At 44.4% G+C, this 20448-nt stretch overlaps 1 protein-coding gene across 1 annotated transcript in view; it reads left to right on the forward strand.

Annotated features, from left to right (window-relative positions):
* Positions 1-20448, forward strand: part of LOC124777570 (DC-STAMP domain-containing protein 2) — a 254458-nt gene that overhangs the window by 66783 nt on the left and 167227 nt on the right. The window contains exon 5 of the mRNA XM_047253029.1: positions 11998-12157. Coding sequence (XP_047108985.1) covers positions 11998-12157 — 160 coding nt within the window. The remainder of the gene's footprint in view (positions 1-11997; positions 12158-20448) is intronic.

The following is a 20448-nucleotide window of genomic DNA, read 5'->3' on the forward strand; positions in this document are numbered from 1 at the left end:
GCCGCCTGAACCGCCGAAGGCGCAGCGTGACAAGCAGACAAAGAAGAAAGTCCCCAAGACCAACGGTATTGCGGTAGCACCGATCCCACCGCTTCCTACAAGCTCTGCCTCTGAGGACGAGGTGGAGATTCTGGCGTCCGCTGAGGACCTCGCTCTTGCCGGTCCCTCGGACGCAATGGATGGCATTTGTACAGATGCTCCATCGGAGGCAGCAGGTGACCCAGTGGCGTAATCTGCCTTCCCAGTCTCGTCACGCCTTTCCCAGCCATGGACAACACCATCCTCCAGTGGAACTGCAGCGGTTTCTTCCACCATCTAGCCGAGCTCCGTCAACTTATCAGCCTTCACCCTTTCTTCTGCATTGCTCTCCAGGAAACTTGGTTTCCAGCGATGCGAACCCCCGCCCTCCGTGGCTATCGGGGTTATTACAAGAACCGAGCAGCTTATGAAAGGGTGTCTGGTGGCGTCTGCATATATGTCCTTCACACTCTGCATAGCGAGTCTGTCCCTCTCCAGATGCCTTTAGAGGCTGTTGCTGTACGCGTGTGGACGCCACAGGCTGTTACCGTCTGCAGTCTTTACATTCCACCGGATGGTGATGTCTCGCAGCATGTCCTGGCTGCACTGGTCGCCCAATTGCCGCCACCTTTCTTGCTATTGGGCGACTTCAACGCCCATAACCCTCTGTGGGGTGGGTCAGTGGCAACAGGTCGAGGCACCATCGTTGAGCATTTATTGTCGCAGCTCGATCTCTCGCTGTTAAATGATGGTGCCTTCACACACTTCAGTGTGGCGCATGGCACCTACTCCGCCATTGACCTTTCAATCTGTAGCCATAGCCTCTTACCGTCTGTCCAATGGAGTGTGCATGACGACCTGTGTGGTAGTGACCACTTTCCGATCTTTTTGTCGCTACCACAGCGCCACTCTTCTGGGCGCCCTCGCAGATGGGCTCTGAATAAGGCTGACTGGGACTTGTTCTCCTCCACTGCCGCTTTTGAGCCTCTCTCTACCGATGACATTGATGCGGTGGTTCAATCGGTCACCACCGGCATCGTTACTGCCGCCGAATCTGCCATTCCCCATTCCTGTGGGTCCCCTCGGCGGAAGGCTGTGCCTTGGTGGTCGCCTGAGATCGCTGAAGCGATTAAAGATCGCCGGCGGGCGCTCCAGCGTCACAAGCGACACCCCTCCCTCGACCACCTTATCGCCTTCAAACGGCTGCGTGCGCGGGCCCGCCTCCTTATCCGCCAAGGCAAGAAGGAGTGCTGGGAGCGGTATGTGTCCACCATTGGCCTCCATGTCACTCCATCGCAGGTGTGGGCCAAGATTCGACGCGTCTACGGCTATCGGCCACCTGTCAGCGTCCCTGCGCTCTCACTGAATGGAGCAGTTTGTACTGACTCCGACGTCATTGCAAATCGCTTAGCAGAGCATTTTGCTATGAGTTCCGCTTCTGCGAATTACCCCCAGGCCTTCCGCTCCATTAAAGAGCGGATGGAACGTCGGAGCCTTTCGTTTCGCACCACCCACCCAGAATCTTACAATGCTCCATTTAGTGAGTGGGAATTTCGCAGTGCCCTCGCTGCTTGCCCTGATACCGCTCCTGGGCCAGATGGCATCCACTGTCAGATGCTGAAACACCTTTCAGTGGACTGCCAGCGGCGCCTTCTCGATCTTTACAACCGTCTTTGGGTCGAGGGGGAGTTTCCGTCGCAATGGCGGGAAGGCATTGTCATCCCCGTTTTGAAGCCTGGGAAGAACCCTCTGGAGGTGGACAGCTACCGTCCCATTAGCCTCACCAACGTTCTTTGCAAGTTGCTTGAACGGATGGTGAGCCGGCGCTTGAATTGGGTACTGGAGTCTCGGGGCCTTCTGGCTCCATCTCAGGGTGGGTTCCGTAAAGGCCGCTCCGCCGCCGACAATCTGGTGAGCCTGGAGTCGGCCATCCGTACTGCCTTTTCCCGCCGTCAGCACCTGGTCGCTGTCTTTTTCGACATGCGGAAGGCGTACGATACGACGTGGCGTCATCACATTCTTTCTACGCTTCATGGATGGGGTCTTCGGGGTCCTCTGCCGATTTTTATCCGCAATTTTCTGTCGTGTCGTACCTTCCGCGTGCAAGTCGCGGCCTCGTATAGTTCCTCCCACGTCCAGGAGAACGGTGTGCCACAGGGCTCTGTTTTAAGTGTCTGTCTGTTTTTAATAGCCATTAACGGGCTTGCTGCGGCCGTGGGAAATTCTGTCTCTGCTTCCCTGTATGCTGACGACTTCTGCCTTTATTACAGCTCTACTGGCATTGCAGCTGTTGAACGTCAGCTACAGGGCGCTATCCGTAGGGCGCAGTCTTGGGCTGTAGCGCATGGGTTTCAGTTTTCGGCATCCAAGACCTGCGTTATGCATTTCTGCCGGCGACGTACTGTCCACCCTGAGCCGCAGCTTTCTCTTAACGGCGCACTTCTTTCGGTGGTGGAATCACACAGGTTTTTGGGGGTGGTTTTCGATGCCCGGTTGACTTGGCTGCCTCATATCCGGCAGCTCAAACAGACGTGTTGGCGGCATCTCAATGCACTGCGATGTTTGAGCCACACCCGCTGGGGAGCCGACCGCTCTACACTGTTACGGCTCTACCAGGCGTTAATCCAGTCCCGTCTGGATTATGGGTGCCTGGCATATGGCTCAGCATCCCCGTCTGCGTTGCGGGTGCTGGACCCAATCCTCCACAGCGGGATACGCCTTGCCACTGGTGCTTTCCGCACCAGCCCTGTGGACAGCTTACTCGTGGAGGCAGGTGTCCCTCCACTGCGGTTCCGGCGCCAACGTTTGCTGGCCGCTTATGCTGCCCATGTTCTAAGCTCGCCCGGGCATCCTAACTATCGTCTCCTGTTCCCGCAGTCAGTCGTCCGTCTGCCGGAACGTCGGCCCCGGTCGGGTTGTCCGATCGCCATACGCGTCAAGGAGCTTCTCTCCGGGCTTGGGCTTGTCCCTGTTCCACCTCCTTTCCGGGCACCTCTGCGTACACCCCCGTGGTGCGTTCCTCGCCCTTGCCTTCGGCTAGACTTGGCACAGGGCTCGAAGGACTCAGTCCCTCCAGAGGCCTTCCGCCGCCGCTTTTATTCCATCCTGGCCACGTATCAGGGCTCTGGCATTGTTTACACCGACGGCTCGATGGTTGCTGGTCGAGTCGGGTATGCGCTCACTCTAGGGGACCATTCCGAACAACGTTCCTTCCCGGCTGGCTGCAGCGTTTACACTGCTGAGCTGGTCGCCATCTTTCGAGCCCTAGAGTATATCCGCTCCTGCTCAGGTGAGTCCTTCGTTATCTGTAGCGATTCCCTGAGCAGTTTACGAGCACTCGACCAGTGTTTTCCTCGTTCCCGTCTGGTGATGGCTATCCATGAGTCCCTGCATACTCTTGCGCGTTGCGGCCGCTCTGCGGTCTTCGTGTGGACCCCAGGACATGTTGGGATCCCCGGCAACGAGAATGTTGACCGGCTGGCGAAAGAGGCGACTAGTGCACCATCTCTGGACGTTGGCCTCCCGGAGACAGATTTGCGGGCGTTCCTACGCCGCAAAATTCTGGACCTTTGGGACACTGAATGGCGCGCCCTGCCTTCACGCAACAAACTTCGGGCCATCAAGGGGGCTACCGGTGTGTGGCGCTCCTCCTTGCGGGTCTCTCGCAAGGAGTCTGTTGTCCTCTGCCGGCTGCGCATTGGGCACACTCGGCTTACCCACGGCCACTTATTGCGCCGTGAGGATGCGCCTCTATGTCGCTGCGGCTCCGTTTTATCCGTGGTTCATGTTTTATTGGAGTGTCCGTTTTTAGCTGCGCTCAGGCAGTCGTTCGCACTGCCTGACTCGCTCCCTGCCCTTTTAACAGATGACCCGGCTATGGCTGACTTAGTTTTACGTTTTATTCGGGCAGGGGGTTTTTATTCTTTACTCTGAGTGTTTCTGTTTTTATCTTATTGTTTTGTGTTGATTCTGGCCTTTGGCCTCCGGTTTTAAACTGATCTTTTTTAATGTGTTTCCAGTGGTTGGCTTTTCCTTTTTTATTTCTCTGGTCGGCCAACCACCGTCACACTCTGTGTGCTTTTAGTTCGTTTTGTCTTGTCTTTGTCTCAGTTTCTCTTGTCCTGTATCGTCTGTGATCTCTTTTGTTCCTCGTTTTTATTCTCTGTGGGTGTTCTTTGTCTTTGGAAAAAGGGACCGATGACCATAGCGGTCTGGTCCCTTTAATCCCCCAAACCAACCAACCAAATCCATACTGCTATACTGTATTTCGAAGAAGGACCAACATACTACTAATCAGGTGAACATAATGTTTTGGCTTATCAGTGTATTTCATTCAGTGTGGTATTTGTTTTGCTTATTTGTGTATGGCACTTTAAAAACTTACTAAATACCGAAAACTGAGACCCTTGCACTCCAGCACCTGGAGGAGCATTCCAGACCCTGCCTCCAAAATTGTCCAACCTGTTGACATCCTACTCTTGGCTCGGGGCACCACTATCTGTCGACACCCATCATATTCACAGTGAACACCTTTGTCAGCCCCTCATACCACCCAGACCCTATCTATCACATCCTCCAAAATTCCATCCCAAAAGTCCACAAAATCTGGAACCCAAGCAAACCCAAAACGCTGTTGTTAGCCTTTCCATCAAAAACCTCAGTCTCACAGAAGTTTAAGTTCTTTCCAAAGAGCTCATCTTCAGCCCCTCAGCCAAGTTTAACGACATTGGGTTTGTCAAAGACCAACTCTTCTTCTCCCAATCCCTACAGTGGAAACACTTCTTTGCAACCAGTCCCTCTAACCAAAGCCAACCTGGTCCCAACATTGGTCCTTGATCCTCCCATTTCGTACTACCAACCAACCATGGCCCTCCACCCCTCCCACTTTAAACCCTCTGGTCACTTTCCAGGAATTCCTTACCTCCAACTTGTTTTTACCATCATTCACCTAGTCCCTTCTTGAGAACACTAACCTTTCAGCAGAAGAAAGGACGGCCATACACAAATGAAAACAGAGCCTGACCTAATCATCCTCCCTGAAGACAAAGGCTCCACTTTTGTCACGATGAGTTGCAGTGACTAACTGGCGGATGGCCTACTAACTTCTTGACTACTCCACCTACAAGCTCTGCCAGTGTGATCCCATTCAAGAAGTCCAACATAACCTCCAATCCCTACTAAAATCCACAGTCCTTTCCCAGACACTCTCCACAAAACCGACCTCACGCCAACAGCAGCCCACACTCCTACCTTCTACGTCCTCCCCAAAATCCTCAAAGCCTACAATCCTGGATGCCCCATTGTAGCTGGCTATTGTGCAACCACTGAAAGAATTTTTGCTCTTGTTGACAAACAGCTTTAGTCAGTTGCCAAAACATTGCCTCCCACATCAAAGATTCCAAGCACTTTCTTCACCCACTATCTACCATCCTCATCCCTTATCCTCATCATAGTTGGTGCCAGCTCCCTCTACACCTCATAACAATGGCCTTACTGCTGTTGAACACAACCTGTCCCAATGTTCTTCAGACTCCAAACACAACACCTCATTCCTTGTACACCTTACCACCCATATCCTGACCCACAACTATGTGTCCTTTAAAGAGAAGGTGTAGAAACAAATCCGTGGCATGTCCATGGGCACTCATTGGCACCGGACTATGCCAGTCTTTTTGTGGGCCATCTAGAACAAACCTTGCTAACCTCCCAAAACTCCCAACACCTTGTCTGGTTCAGGTTCATTGATGGTATCTTCATAATTTGGACTCAGGACAAATATATCCTTTCCTCATTCTTCATAACCCAAAAACCTTCTCTCCCATCCATTACACCTGGTCCTCCTCAACCCAACATGACACCTTCGTAGATGTTGATGTCTACCTCTCTGAAGGCTCCTTCCACACTTCTGCCCACATTAAACTCACCAACTCAGTGTAAACATTTCAACAGTTGCCACCGCTTCCACACCAAATAATACTTCCTATACAGCCTAGCCACCTGTGGATGGTGTATCTGCAGTGATGAGAATACCCTTGCCCAGTATGCTGAAGGCCTCACAAAGGTGCTCACTGACATTCACCACCACTGAAACCTAATCCACAAACAGATTTCCCATGCCGTATCTACTTACACCCCTAACCCTCCCAGCACCTTCAAGAATGAACTACAAATGGAGTGGCCTCCTCATCAACCAACATCTTCCTGGATTGGAACAACTGAACAATATCCTCTGTCAGGGCTTTGATTATCTCTCATCATGCCTACCAGTATCCTTTCCACCCTATTTAAAGTAGTGTTCCATCATCCATCCAACCTACACAACATCCTAATCTATTCCTGTGTCGTTCCCACTCCCACCCCCTTGCCACAAGGATCATATGCCTATGGCAGACCAAGGTGCAAGACCTGCCCAAGCCACCCACCCAGCACCTCCTACTCCAGTCCTATTATGGGCTTATCGTACACCATTGCCGGCCGCGGTGGCCAAGTGGTTCTAGGTGCTCAGTCCGGAACCGGGTGACTGCTACGCTCGCAGGTTCGAAACCTGCCTTGGGCATGGATGTGTGTGATGTCCTCAGGTTAGTTAGGTTTAAGTAGTTCTAAGATCTAGGGGACTGATGACCTCAGATGTTAAGTCCCATAGTTCTCAGAGCCATTTGAACCGTACACCATTAGAGGCAAGGTCAACTGTGACGGCAATTATGTCATACACTAACTCTGCTGTAAACATACCACAGCCTTTTATGTCGGTATGGATACCAACCAGCTATTCACAGGGAAGAGTGTCCACAGCCAGACTGTTCCCAAGAACAGTGTAGATGATCCAGTGGCACAGCATGCACAATTTCAATGGCTGCTCCACAACCCAGGCCATCTGGACCCTTCTCTCCACCACTAGCTTTGCTGAACTACACATATCGTAGGTATACTCGCAATACATCCTGTGCCCCGTAATTGTTGTCACCTCAGCTGCCAGTAATCAGCTGTCCCCACACCCTCCTCCCAATAGTTTTCTGTCATCCTCTCCCAATTCATATTCCCGTGTCACCTTGTGCATGTGCTGCTCTCCACTGGCCCCGACAACTGTGCATCACTTGCGTAGCCCATGTACCTGCCGTCGCTCCCTCCTGCATTCCCAGCTGGCAAACCGACTGCCTCCTTCATAGTCCCTAGTCACCAACCCCCAAACCTTCTCCCTGCCTCCTACTTCTGTCTCCCTCTACCCATCCTACCTGACACAACCACCATCAAAACCTAGTCCACCTGTTGCACTGCTTGTCTGCACTAGCAATTAGAAAGTTTTCTTTCTTTTTGTGTGTATCTATTGACCACTCAACACTTAAGCTTTTCAGTGTATGGTCTCCTTTAATCCAAAAGAATTTATTTTCTTGTTTACAATTTATTGTGTGTGGGGTGAAACATTTTAGTGCAGTATATCTAATGCTATATCCTTGAAACACAACATTGGAATTTGGTGGTCCAAAATAGGAAAACTTTACTCAAGTCTAAAAAGCTGTCAGTGGATTTTCTTTCTCTCAACGTCATGTTTCACAAAATCCTAACCTGCATTGAAGGCATGCGGGGCATCTTTGAGGATTGTGTTTTTGTTCATGAATTTCATTAACCTACCATACACTCATCCAATCTGATATTGAGCAAGGAGTAAAGGAAATGTATAGTGAGCAAGGAGTAAAGGAAACAAAAGAAAAAATTAGGGCAGGAATTAAAATTCAGGGAGAAGAAATAAAAACCTTGAGGTTTGCTGACAACGTTATAATTCTGTCAGAGGCAGCGAATGGCTTGGAAGAGCAGTTGAACGGAATGGACAGTGTCTGGAAAGGAGGATTTAAGCTGAACATCAACAAAAGCAAACCGAGGGTAATGAAATGTGGTCGAATTAAATCAGGTGATGCTGAGGGAATCAGATTAGGATATGAGGCACTTAAAGTAGTAAAGGAGTTTTGCTATTTGGGCAGCAAAATAACTGATGATGGTCAAAGCAGAGAGGATATGAAATGTAGACTGGTGATGCCAAGGAAAGTGCTTCTGAAGAAGAGAAATTTGTTAACATCAAGTATAGATTTAAGTGTCAGGAAGTCTTTTCTGAAAATATTAATGTGGAGTGTAGCCACGTATGGAAGTGAAACATGGATGATAAACAGTTTAGACAAGAAGAAATTAGAAGCTTTGGAAATATGGTGCTGCGGAAGAATGATGAAGATTAGATGGGTAGATCACATAACTAATGAGGATGTACTGAATAGAATTCGGGAGAAGTGGAATTTATGGCACAACTTGACAAGAAGAAGGTAAAAATTGTAGAGGGAGACCAAGAGATGAATACACTAAGCAGATTCAGGAGGGTCTAGGTTGCAGTAGTTACTCAGAGATGAAGAGGCTTGCACAGGATAGAGAAGTGTGGAGAGCTGCATCAGACCAGTCTTTGGACTTAAGACAACAACAACAACAACAACAACCATTCACTATTTTTTATGAATCTGGCATAGTCTAATTATAAAGAGATTGTAGTACAGTGTTGTAAATTTGTTTTGTCTTCTTTGGTATGGCTAGGGATTACTCGGACAGTTTTAAGACAGTCAGGATATGTGTCCATCAAGAAATATAAGTGTACTATATCTGCAAGGGATACTGCAGTGATTTTAATCCATTTATTTGTGATGAAATATGAAGTACCATAAATTTCTGAAGATTTTTGTAAGTTATTGCAGTGAAAATTATTTCATCCAATGTTTTTTTCGTGGATATAGATGGAACGAAGAGAGATAAGAGCTTACCTTTTTTTTTGAAATGATAATTAAATGGACCTATCCATCTGAGCCTCAGATGGATAGAGCGTCTGCCATGTAAGCAGGAGATCCCGGGTTCGAGTCCCGGTCGGGGCACACATTTTCAACTTGTCCCCAATGAAGTACATCAACGCCTGTTTGCAGCTAGGGTGTCCATTTAATTATCATTTCATTTCTAGCAAAGCTGCATGGTCATCCATGGTAACTGTTCTTTCGGGAACAGATACTACCGTCATATATAGTTACCTTTTTTTAATGTTGTTTGGGCCACCTCTATTATCATTGATTATTAAATTATTTATAATGCCAGAAGAAATTTGCAAATATATTTGGAACCAGTAGATGTCATATTGTAAGAGTTCAATGTGTTTTTTCCTTTTCTGGGGACACTGAATTTGTGTTCTTTATTACTTACCAGACTGCTTTACATTTATTTGCTGCGAGTTCAAAAGAATAGTAGGAAATTCTAGAGAAGTTTTCAAACTTTTTGTCAGTGTTGTCTGACGTACCCCTTCATATGTTTCCCTTTTTATTAAGTAATTGAATGTTACTGCAGTCTGTGGATTGAACCTCCATGAAGTCACATTTATGTTATATAAGGGGCATTCAAAAAGAAATGAGCCAGAGGCATGTTTACAGAAACCAGTACCTATTTGTTAGAAGTATTGATCCTGGCCATTGAGAGGCTTGTCCCACTGTGACACAAGGTGGTGAACGGTTGTTTCATAAAATTCCAGGGGCTGTAATGCTCAACAGTTCCGCACGTACAGCTGGATGTTGTCATCTGAGGTGAATCTTTTTCCCCCTATGCTGACGATCTTCTTTGACCAAGATGGCCCCCTTCTGATTCGCTTCCTGCAGCACGGGACAACAGTGAATGCCCAGTGTTACTTGCAAACCTTGACTACCCTTCACCAAGCAATCAATTAAAAATGACGGGGCAATCTCACCTGTGGGGTCATTCTGCCCCATGAGAATGCAAAGTCTCATAAGGCCAACACTGTCGCGGCACTCCTGCAGAAACTCAAATGGGAGGTTCTCGGCCACCCTCCATACAGTCCAGACCTCTCTCCCTGTGATTACGCCATTTTTGGTCCCCTTAGAAAGGCTCTGAGTAGCAAACGATTCACCGCAGATGATGACTTCCAGCTTTATGTGCGGAACTGGTTAACATCACAGCCCTGGGAATTTTATGAGACAGCCATTCACTGCCTTGTTTCACAGTAGGACAAGTGTCTCTACAGCCAGAGTCAATACTTCTAACATACAGGTAATGGTTTCTGTAATTATGCCTCCAGCTCATTTCTTTTTGAACGCCCCTTATAGTTCTGAATGTGAATTAGGTAGTTTGAAAGGATATCTACTTGATTATTAATACTAATATTAATACTTTTTCAGTACAAACTTGCATTTGCAGATATCTGGTGACGGCAGTAGGAGATACTCTTGTTGAGCTTGTGGAGGTTTACTTAAAGTTGAAATTATTTTTTAGTTTGAACATTAGTTGGTTCCTGTTGATGATTCCAAGAAAATCAAAATTGAAATCTCCACACAACACTATTAATTTCTTGCCTAGGTGTGACCCATTTAGTACAGTTTTCATATTGTTGATATATAAATCTTTTCATCTATGGATTGATAAATACATACCACAATTGTTATTTGCACCACTAACCTTAACAACTGTTACCTCAAACTATCTTTCCGCATTGAGAAGTGGAAACATGTTAATAGTTTTATATTTTAACCAACATTTGACTAAAATCACAGTAATTCCATTTTTGTAAGTGGTCGAACAGGAATAATTGGTTAGTATGTAGGCTGTTGTTGAAAATGAAACACACTGGTTGCCGTACTGGTATCCATTAAAGGAATAAAGCCCCAACAGCATCCAGATATAATGTATGTAATATACAGTTTAACTCTGGAATATTAACTAAATAGCTATGTATAATGTTATGAATAGATATAAAGTTGGAGAAACACATAAAAATGGTGTGAGAAATGATGACAAGTCACCACATAGAAGAAATATTGTTCAGCAGATATAGATATAAGTAAGATGGCGTTCACTATAACAGAGCATATGTGTGGTTTGAGAATATGCTGTTTTACAGAAAATATTTGTAAAAGTTCTGTGTAACTACCAGAAATAAGAACCTTTGGAAAAATTAGCAATTGGTGGCAAGATGTAGGCACACATGCAAAAGGTCACACAAATTCCAGATTTTATAACTGGTATTGCTTCCCTCTGAGAAAACAGGCTAAAAATAAGGCTATTACATTCCAAAGAATCTCAGTCAAGGTATCCCTAGAGCAGTATTAAAGGGAAATCAAGAACATCTTGCTGTGTTCCTTTTATTCCGGGGTACTGGGTATTTCCCTACATAATTCCTAAATAGTCATAGTTTCTTTAGTGACTTGCTCTCGTATGGCAACAGTTACTTATTACACTTGAATTAGAGCACTACAACAGCAAACAAAAGTCATTAAGTTTGCAGTAAAATAAAATAATTGTCCTGGACCACAAGCACAGAGGTAGTGATATTGATAAACTGTGGTGAAAACCACAGCAGTAGTTAGTTTAATTGGCTGAGTAAGTATACTAGTCCATAGGCACCAAAATGTAACTTCACTGTAGCAATCTCACATACTAGCGTAGGCAACATGCACAGCACTTCGATCACTTTGATTCACTGTCTGGGTGAATTTGTAAATATAGTGTTGTTGTCTAGGAAACTGTCAGTTAAGACCAGAACATGATTTCAGATGACTAACAGAGAATGGAGCAAGCTCATGGCCACTTGGGCTTAAATCAGCAGCTAGCTGGTTCCCATTATCCGCTGGCCAGAGATGCTGTGTTTTTCTTGCTGGCAGCACACTCACTAAACATAGATGAAATGTCACTTTTCAGTAGTTCTGCACCTTCCATCAATATGCCTAATGGGGTTGCAAGAGTTTCTTCATTCCTTTCCTTTCTTTTCCGTGGTAAGGGAAATTCTGCTCTTGAAAACTGGTGTTCGTGTTATCTTTTTGTGCGTACCTACATTAACATTTGTTATGACAGTAAAAAGTTTTTTTTTCCTTCACTTGTTCGTAGTTTCATTTAGGAGATTCTTCACTCCATGAAAGTTGGAATTTATTGCATTTCTAAATTTCTTAATCCCTACAGGAGCAGCTGAAAATTGCAGCAAAAAAAATTATGGAGGCTATCAAGAAGCCCTTTTTAGCAATGAAAGATGCCCTATCCAATGCTATGAAAACAATTAAATCAATAACACTCAAGATCAAGGATACATTGCTGTCCATAAAAAGAGTTGTGATGTCTGTATGTAAGCTGAGAAAAGAACTTTATGTTATAACTTAACAAAATATTTACAAGTTTCTTGTGGTGGCTGTATATAAATTGCAGTAGTTCAAAAGAAAAACATCTTTTGTGCAAAAGGTGTTTTTCTTTTGAACTAATACAATTTAAAAATATTTGTACCTGTATAGAGTGACAGTACACATGTTAACTAAGATGTTAATCATCTCTTGGGAATTAGTCAGAGAGAAAAAATGGGAGGAGGTGGGACACAGTGATGACTTTCAAGGGAGATATAGCTGATTATGGAGGTGAGGAACTCAGCAGTCATATTCCTGTAATAGATTCCGCAGCTGGTCATGGAGGTGAGAGGAACTCAGCAGTGATTTACTTGTAATAGATGAGTAAATTAAAAGTGCACATAGGGCAATCAGAAGCTTACAGATAAAAGCAGATTGGACTGTGTATAGAGGCAAAGATGGAGAGGAAGGAAAGGGGAAGGAAATAGCCCAGGGGAAGAATAAACATAGAGAAAATAAGACTATTGGCACATGCGAAAGGAAGGTATGGCATTTAGCAGGAAGGTATTATAAATTAAGGAGGGGACCATCAATAAACTGTAGATAACAACAGGAAAGTTCACATTGGTGATGGGACCAAAGGATATGCTTTAGAGGAAGTTACTGGCAGTGAAAATCTGAGGAATTGCTATAAAGTTGAATCATCTATATCATTTATGTTTGAAGTCACATTCAATGTCCTTGATATTACTCTGTGAAATGTTAGAGTGTGTACAATATTACATGGCCCCTAGTTGTACAGAAGGTGTCATAGGGGAGGGGTTATGGTTTGTGATGGGGACTCCTTTGCGGATGTGTCAGCGCAGTAGGGGTGGTGTAGTTCTACATCTGAAACCTTTACATAAACATCTGTCATGTAGAACTTGTAAGCTACAGATAGTTTCTCTGAAAACAGTTGCATTAACGGATTACACCAGTATGACCAATAATTCAAGGTCTACCATATATTATTAAAAACACAATGAGTACAGGACTGTGTTGAAATTTCAACAGAGGGAGCAATTTATTTTTGCCTGTCTTGTATTCTTCTTTTTCTTTCTCTTACTGCCATGTTAAAATTAGATTCTTTTCCCAAAACACAACAGGATTTACACAAATTCATCTCGCTAATGCACTAACATTGCAATTGCAACAGGATCTTGAAACAGTCTAATACTAATCAGACAATTAAGTAAAGTCATTCATTGACTTATGAAAAGCTCATGCTTGGTATAAAAATAAAAGGGTGAGTCTTTTGCTTGTGTTGTTATCAACTCATATTAAGTCTTATTTCACCACCTATGATGGCCTTTATTTAACTGAAAAATCTGTAGTCACTAATATATCACAGTAGATAAGCAATTTTCACAGTTAGCTATATCACACAGTATTCTCAGCTTGCTATCATTTACCAAAAATTTGTTTCAGTACCTTGAGCCATATATAAAATGTGAGGGAAGTTATGGATATTTCACTTCCACAGTATTATTTTTGCACATGATTGGAACTGAGTGCACTACATACAATCCATTTTCTCAAGATTGGTGATCTTGTCTCAAATTTGAAGAAAAATTCAATATTAGCTCTATTTTGTACACAGCAGTATGTTATCTAAGATACACCAAGCACAAAGTCCTAGCAACTCCACGTTTCATTTAAAACTTTTCGAACTTCGCACAGCACCTTACTTAAAATAGAAGTATCACAAAAACTATGACCATTAATGAAATGGTATGAGATTTGTGAGAATCATTTTTTTTTAACAAATAGTTTCTTTAAAATCATATGAGAAGCGTTGCAGTGCAGCCAGCATACACATGTCTCTGTTCTGACAGTGTAGTTGAGACAAGCGGAGAGTGTTTCATTAATAACAGGCAACAAAAACTGAGACAGCACTGAGTTCAAGAATGAGTTTCTAATCTTGTGTGAGTTCTATTTTTTAGTTGGATGCTGCAGTAGCAATATATGTGTACTGCATTTTAACTTCTTTTCTGTTTTGCTGTACTTCCTCTCCACTTCCTCTCATTATTACTTCTTACTCCACCTGAACAGGCCTTAGAAGGCCCAGTGGTACCAACCAATCGCCGTGTCATCCGCAGCTGATTGGTGTCACTGGATGCATATGCGGAGAGATATGTGGTCAGCAAACCTCTCTCCTGGCTGTTGTCAGTTTTTGTGACTTGAACCACTATCTCTCAGTTCAAGTAGCTCCTCAGTTGCCTCACAATGGCTGAGTGCATCTCTCTTGCCAACTGCACTCTGTAGACATGGATGGTCACCCATCCATGTGCTAGTGAAGTCCGACAGCTCTTAACTTTGTGATCTAATGGGAACTGGTGTTACCACTGTGGCAAGACCACGGGCATTACTACATAGTGGTATCTAACAATTTTAATGTCAACAAGATATTAATTTATTGTCTTCTGTGTATCTCAACGATGTGAAAAGAGTCAAGCTATATAAAACTGGATCTACTTGGAGGAACTTAATTTATACACTATATTAAACTAACACTCTACTGCTTGGTACTATTTGTGCTTATGTCAACTAAAAGTAAATTAGTGAATTAGCAGGAAATCTGTTATTCTGAAGAGAAAAAAGGTACTGCTTCCTCAATATGTTAAATAGCTACTTTTTGTGTCCTGTTTGTTTTTAATACGTACATAAATACACAGAGGTTTGTTTACAATGCCGTACTGCTTATGCAGCTTTAGAATGATCATTGCTACCTGCAAAGCAACTAATAGGAATTGAAGCCAGAAAATCAGTTTTGTTAATGAGGTAGGTTTATAAGAATCCTTGTAATTGCTATGGCTTTCCAATGTTTTGCTGTGTGTTAGATGGGAGTTTGTAGAAGTCTTTTGCCCCCAGAGTACATAATTTCACTCTGAACTCTAAATAAGTATTCATACATGTCTTATATTGTGATTATGAAAATCACAATTCACCTGGAACTGACTTATTATCAACACCAAATATCATCAAAGAGTAAACGTGCTGGGAACTAAGTATAATAATTTCAAGATGCTTAAAGAGGCCATTGCAAGATTTGCAGTTATCTGATATGTAAAACTCCATCCACAGGCCCTGGCGGGCCCATCAGTAGCATCTGACCTCCATGTCATCCTCCGCCAAGGGCTTCATTGGATGCAGTATAGAGGGTCATAGGGTCAGGACACTACTCTTCTAGCCATAGTCAGTTTTCATGATGTGGAGCCATTACTCCTCAATCAAATAGCTCCTTGATTTGCCTCACAAGGGTGAGTACAGCTGTTCCAGTCCTCCCACAAGGAAAAGTCCCTGGCAGCACTAGGAATTGAACTCAGTTTCTCCACATGGCAGTCAGCTGCACTGGCCACTCAGACATGGAGGCGGACGTGCAGTTATCCACTGCTCTAAATATCTTTACTGAACACTTCTGCTTAGTAAATATTTTGTTTACTTGAAATGTATTGCTCCATAAAATAATTCCACTGGACAGCATAATGAAAATATGCATAAACAGAACAATTGTCTTTAGATCAACAAGTTGAAAGTGCAAAACACACCAAAATGATTAGCTTACCTATGTGCTGCCATCCAGCTGTTCCACAAGGGTTTTACACACTGTATTTCATTTACTATTTGCCTCTTAGTACATACTTCTGTAACTAGAAAGTCATCATTACTTGTTTGAATTTGCATAATATGAGTCTTGATATGATTGTAGGCACTGCTCAACTATCTTCTAAGCTGTGTCTGGTAGTGTTGAGTTTGAGCACTTGAATGGTATTCTTATGTCATAAGCAAACATTACAGTTTTTAACCATCATTTAAATTTGACGGAATCTTATACAAGTGGCGTGATTGGTTGAGATTGAATTCATCCATTGCAGTAACAATTCTTTTTTATTAACCTTGAACTAAACTCAGTAAACTTTAGAGGACCAAAGTCCACACTTGGGTACAATGAAGTCCATGATCATCGGAAGTGATGATGTGCCGGGATGTATAATGGATGACCAGTGACACTGTACCATGAGGTTATGAGCTCATGGGATATCAAGTGCAGGTCCAGGCAAGGTAGTGGCTGACAGACATACAGCAGCTGATGATCACAGCAAAGGCGTGGGATGGCAGGGTCTAATGGGCATTGGCAGCAGCAGTGATTGTAGTCTGAAGCACAGACACAGACTTGAGGTGGCTGACAATCAGCCTGGAACCCAAGTGGAACAGTCTGTTGACGGCCTGATTGGCAAAATAAGTACCTGTCAGTGAAGAAATACAGGTGTGTTGTCAAAAGGACATAAGATCTCACACATGCAACTAGATACCTTCAACTGCAGTGCTGCTTACTGTGACCTGCGCATTGGTGCAACTTGCACCCCCAGATGCTGTGGCAGCTGCAGGAGTCTTGATGGTAAACAGCCTAATGAATCTTTTGTTGACCAGCAACCTCTCAAGGTAAGTGGGAGCCGTGTCTCGAACAGGAAGCACATCCAAGGGTGTGGTGGTCGAATATACAGGAACCGAACCCTACATATACTACACTCCTCTCCCCTTATGAGAAATGCTGCAACCATCTCAGAGAAGTACAGCACCAAAGGGTGGAGGCACCTTGCCACCACCAGAGCAGTCTGTAATGAAATAACAGGACAATCAAACAATTTGCAAGTGAAGAACTGGACCAGTAAAGGACACAAAAAAATAATCCCAATTATAGAAGCAAGTTGTGTCCACTGTTCCCCATAGACAGCGAGGGGAAGACTGGGCAGAGATAGGGCTGGCGGTGTGAGGTGTCTAAGAAATCACATCCTAAGGCCCAGAAGAACATATGATAGCCGTGATAGCTGGACTGGCTGCAGAACGAGTGTGGCAGGGTTGGCAGTGCAACGGCTGGTGGTGAGGTCGCCAACAGGGCTGGCAAGAACAGGAGAGCCAGCTGCAACAGTGCTGGTGATGAGAGGATCAGCATCTGATGTTGCCATGTCCAAGGGCGAGCTCCAGCAAGAAGGACTTCCATTGGGAACACTGGCAACAACAATGGAGTGCTGTACAGCATGACAACATTGCAAAACAAGTGTGATGGAACGTGGCCCAGATTGCCACACACAAACTTGTGGATGCCCCATCCAAACATTTGTCTTGATCACGCCCACTCAAACACTGAGAGAAAGACTAGAATCTGAATGAGCAGAGAGCTGCTCCGTAGCATCTCTGCTATATGGTGGAACATGAGTGGACAGAGAGATGCTTCCATTGCAGGTCTGATATTGCTTGACTGTAGAGTGGAAAGGCCTGAGGGAATGCTGGCTCTGGTCATTGAACAGACATGGTACACAGAAAGATGAGAAAGACACCAAAAACCTACTGAAAACATTGCAGGTGAAGAAGATCAAGGAATAAAATGCATGTTGGAACAACACATGAATGGATCACCCAAACCACGCTGAAAAGAGAAATTGCCAAGAACTTTCATGTGGCTGAAAATGTGAACACAACAACACAATTGAACACATTTGCGGAAATTCTTGAACACGGAGCAGCAGCGCAGTTTCGTTCACCCATTACCTGCACCTACCTGTGAACTCGTTGCAGCAGATAGCCGGTAGGAAAGCCAAGCAGAAATCTACCATACTGCAACTTGTACCAGGATGCATACAACGTAACTATTCTAAGAATCAGGAAAAGGTCTTAATTTTGAATGAAAGTGGAAATACTTGCAAAACTTTGGTATATTCTGAACCTTGAGATGTACATATTCGCTGCCAAGCTCGTGCTAATCTTAACACAGTCATGCGCAAACCCTTTCATCCACGTTAGCAATGTACAGGATGGGCATATGGGCAGGCGGTGGGCATTATGAAATGAATAGGATAATTTTTAGATAAAGGCCATTTATTGGCAAAAGCATGTTAAAAAGGTGTAACATAGGCCTAGGGAGGTGATGGTGAGCCAGAGCGTAGAGTTTGGCAAAACATAGTTCGCAAAGCTAATGAAAGTTGTTGTCTGCCGAAACTAAGTCCAGAGTGCCGCAGCACCACGAGAAGCGGGAAGGTCTACGCTGCTACAGGGCATGCGTCCGACTCGTGGGCGAGCAAGAATACAAGAGAGCGGGCCCAGCGAGGGGTGGCTGGGTATATTCGATGCACCACGTGGCTTCCTCATTCCTGATTGGTCGGGACCGAGAAACCCACGGGGGCGGCAATGGAACTTTCCATAGCATTGCCTGCTGAGCGACGCCTGGAACGGCGTTACCTCATAAGCACATGAGGGAGGTGCATGATCAAGTTGCCCTTCCTTGGTGCTGACTTCCTGTTACTAGACCGTGGACAAAAGAATTTACAGGCAGCTAACGCTGCCGGCCGTGGCTTGGCTGTAATGTAAAAATGAAGTTACCGTTTGAAAGCTCAAATAATAAAGTAAAATCCCCTATTGTCTGGCTCATCCTTTACTGCAAGTTTATAAATTTATGGTGATGTATTTCCTGAAATTTGAACAGTTACTAAGCATGGATTGTTCTTAAATGAAAATGCTCGCCATACTGTTAAGTTTATCGGTGTCTAATGCACTCAAGTTTTTAGTCACCAATCTGCTCAATATGCCACGTGGAATCTGTCTTTTCTCATACACAAAATTATTTTAAAAACTCTGTTTTTTTCTAAAAAAAACACACAGGCATAAATATGCCTTCACTTTAAAACACTTTTGAAACATGTAGCACTGCTAAGACCGGCAAATTATAACTTACTTTGGAGCTCATACTTCACACGACCGTACACGATCAAAGGCAGAGCCACGTGTGAAAGCACCCACGTGATTTACCAACTGACCTGCCTACACTGTGAAGCCTTCTATGTGGGAATGTGGGAATGACCAGCAACAAACTGTCCATTCGCATGAACGGACACAGGCAGACAGTGTTTGTTGGTAATGAGGATCACCCTGTGGTTAAACATGCCTTGGTGCACGGCCAGCACATCATGGCACAGTGTTACACTGTCCGGGTTATCTGGATACTTCCCACTGACACCAACCTATCAGAACTCCGGAGATGGGAACTTGCTCTTCAATATATCCTCTCTTCCCGTTACCCACCAGGCCTCAACCTCTGCTAATTTCAAGTTGCCGTCCCTTGTACATCACTTGTCACTCAGCAACATCTTTGCCTCTGTACTTCCACCTCGACTGACATCTGTGCCCGAACTCTTTTCCTGTACACATGTCTGCTTGTGTCTGTATATGTGCGGATGATATGTGTGTGTGTGTGTGTGTGTGTGTGTGTGTGTGTGTGTGTGTGTGTGTGTGCGTGTGTGCGTGTGCGTGTGCGTGTGCGTGTGCGTGTGCGAGTGTATACCTGTCCCTTTTTCCCCCTAAGGTAAGTCTTTCCGCTCCCGGGATTGGAATGACTCCTTACCCTCTACCTTAAAACCTACATCCTTTCGTCTTTACCTCTCCTTCCCTCTTTCCTGATGAAGCAACAGTGGGTTGCAAAAGCTTGAAATTTGTGTGTGTGTTTTTTATTGTGTCTATCTACCAGTGCTTTCTCGTTTGGTAAGTCACAGCATATATATATAATGGAAGGAAACATTCCACGTGGGAAAAATTATATATAAAAACAAAGATGAGGTGACTTACCGAACAAAAGCGCTGGCAGGTCGATAGACACACAAACAAACACAAACATACACACAAAATTCAAGCTTTCGCAACAAACTGTTGCCTCATCAGGAAAGAGGGAAGGAGAGGGGAAGACGAAAGGAAGTGGGTTTTAAGGGAGAGGGTAAGGAGTCATTCCAATCCCGGGAGCGGAAAGACTTACCTTAGGGGGAAAAAAGGACAGGTATACACTCGCACACGCACATATCCATCCACACATACAGACACAAGCAGACGGATTGGAATGACTCCTTACCCTCTCCCTTAAAACCCACTTCCTTTCGTCTTCCCCTCTCCTTCCCTCTTTCCTGATGAGGCAACAGTTTGTTGCGAAAGCTTGAATTTTGTGTGTATGTTTGTGTTTGTTTGTGTGTCTATCGACCTGCCAGCGCTTTTGTTCGGTAAGTCACCTCATCTTTGTTTTTTTATATATATATATATATATATATATATATATATATATATATATATATATATATATATATATATATATATATATATATATATATATAATTTTTCCCACGTGGAATGTTTCCTTCCATTATATATATATATATACACACACACATACACACAGGGTGTTTCAAAAATTACCGGTATATTTGAAACGGCAATAGAAACT

This window comes from Schistocerca piceifrons, chromosome 1 (genome assembly GCF_021461385.2).
Source record: "Schistocerca piceifrons isolate TAMUIC-IGC-003096 chromosome 1, iqSchPice1.1, whole genome shotgun sequence".
In the NCBI taxonomy this organism is placed as follows: Eukaryota; Metazoa; Arthropoda; class Insecta; order Orthoptera; family Acrididae; genus Schistocerca; species Schistocerca piceifrons.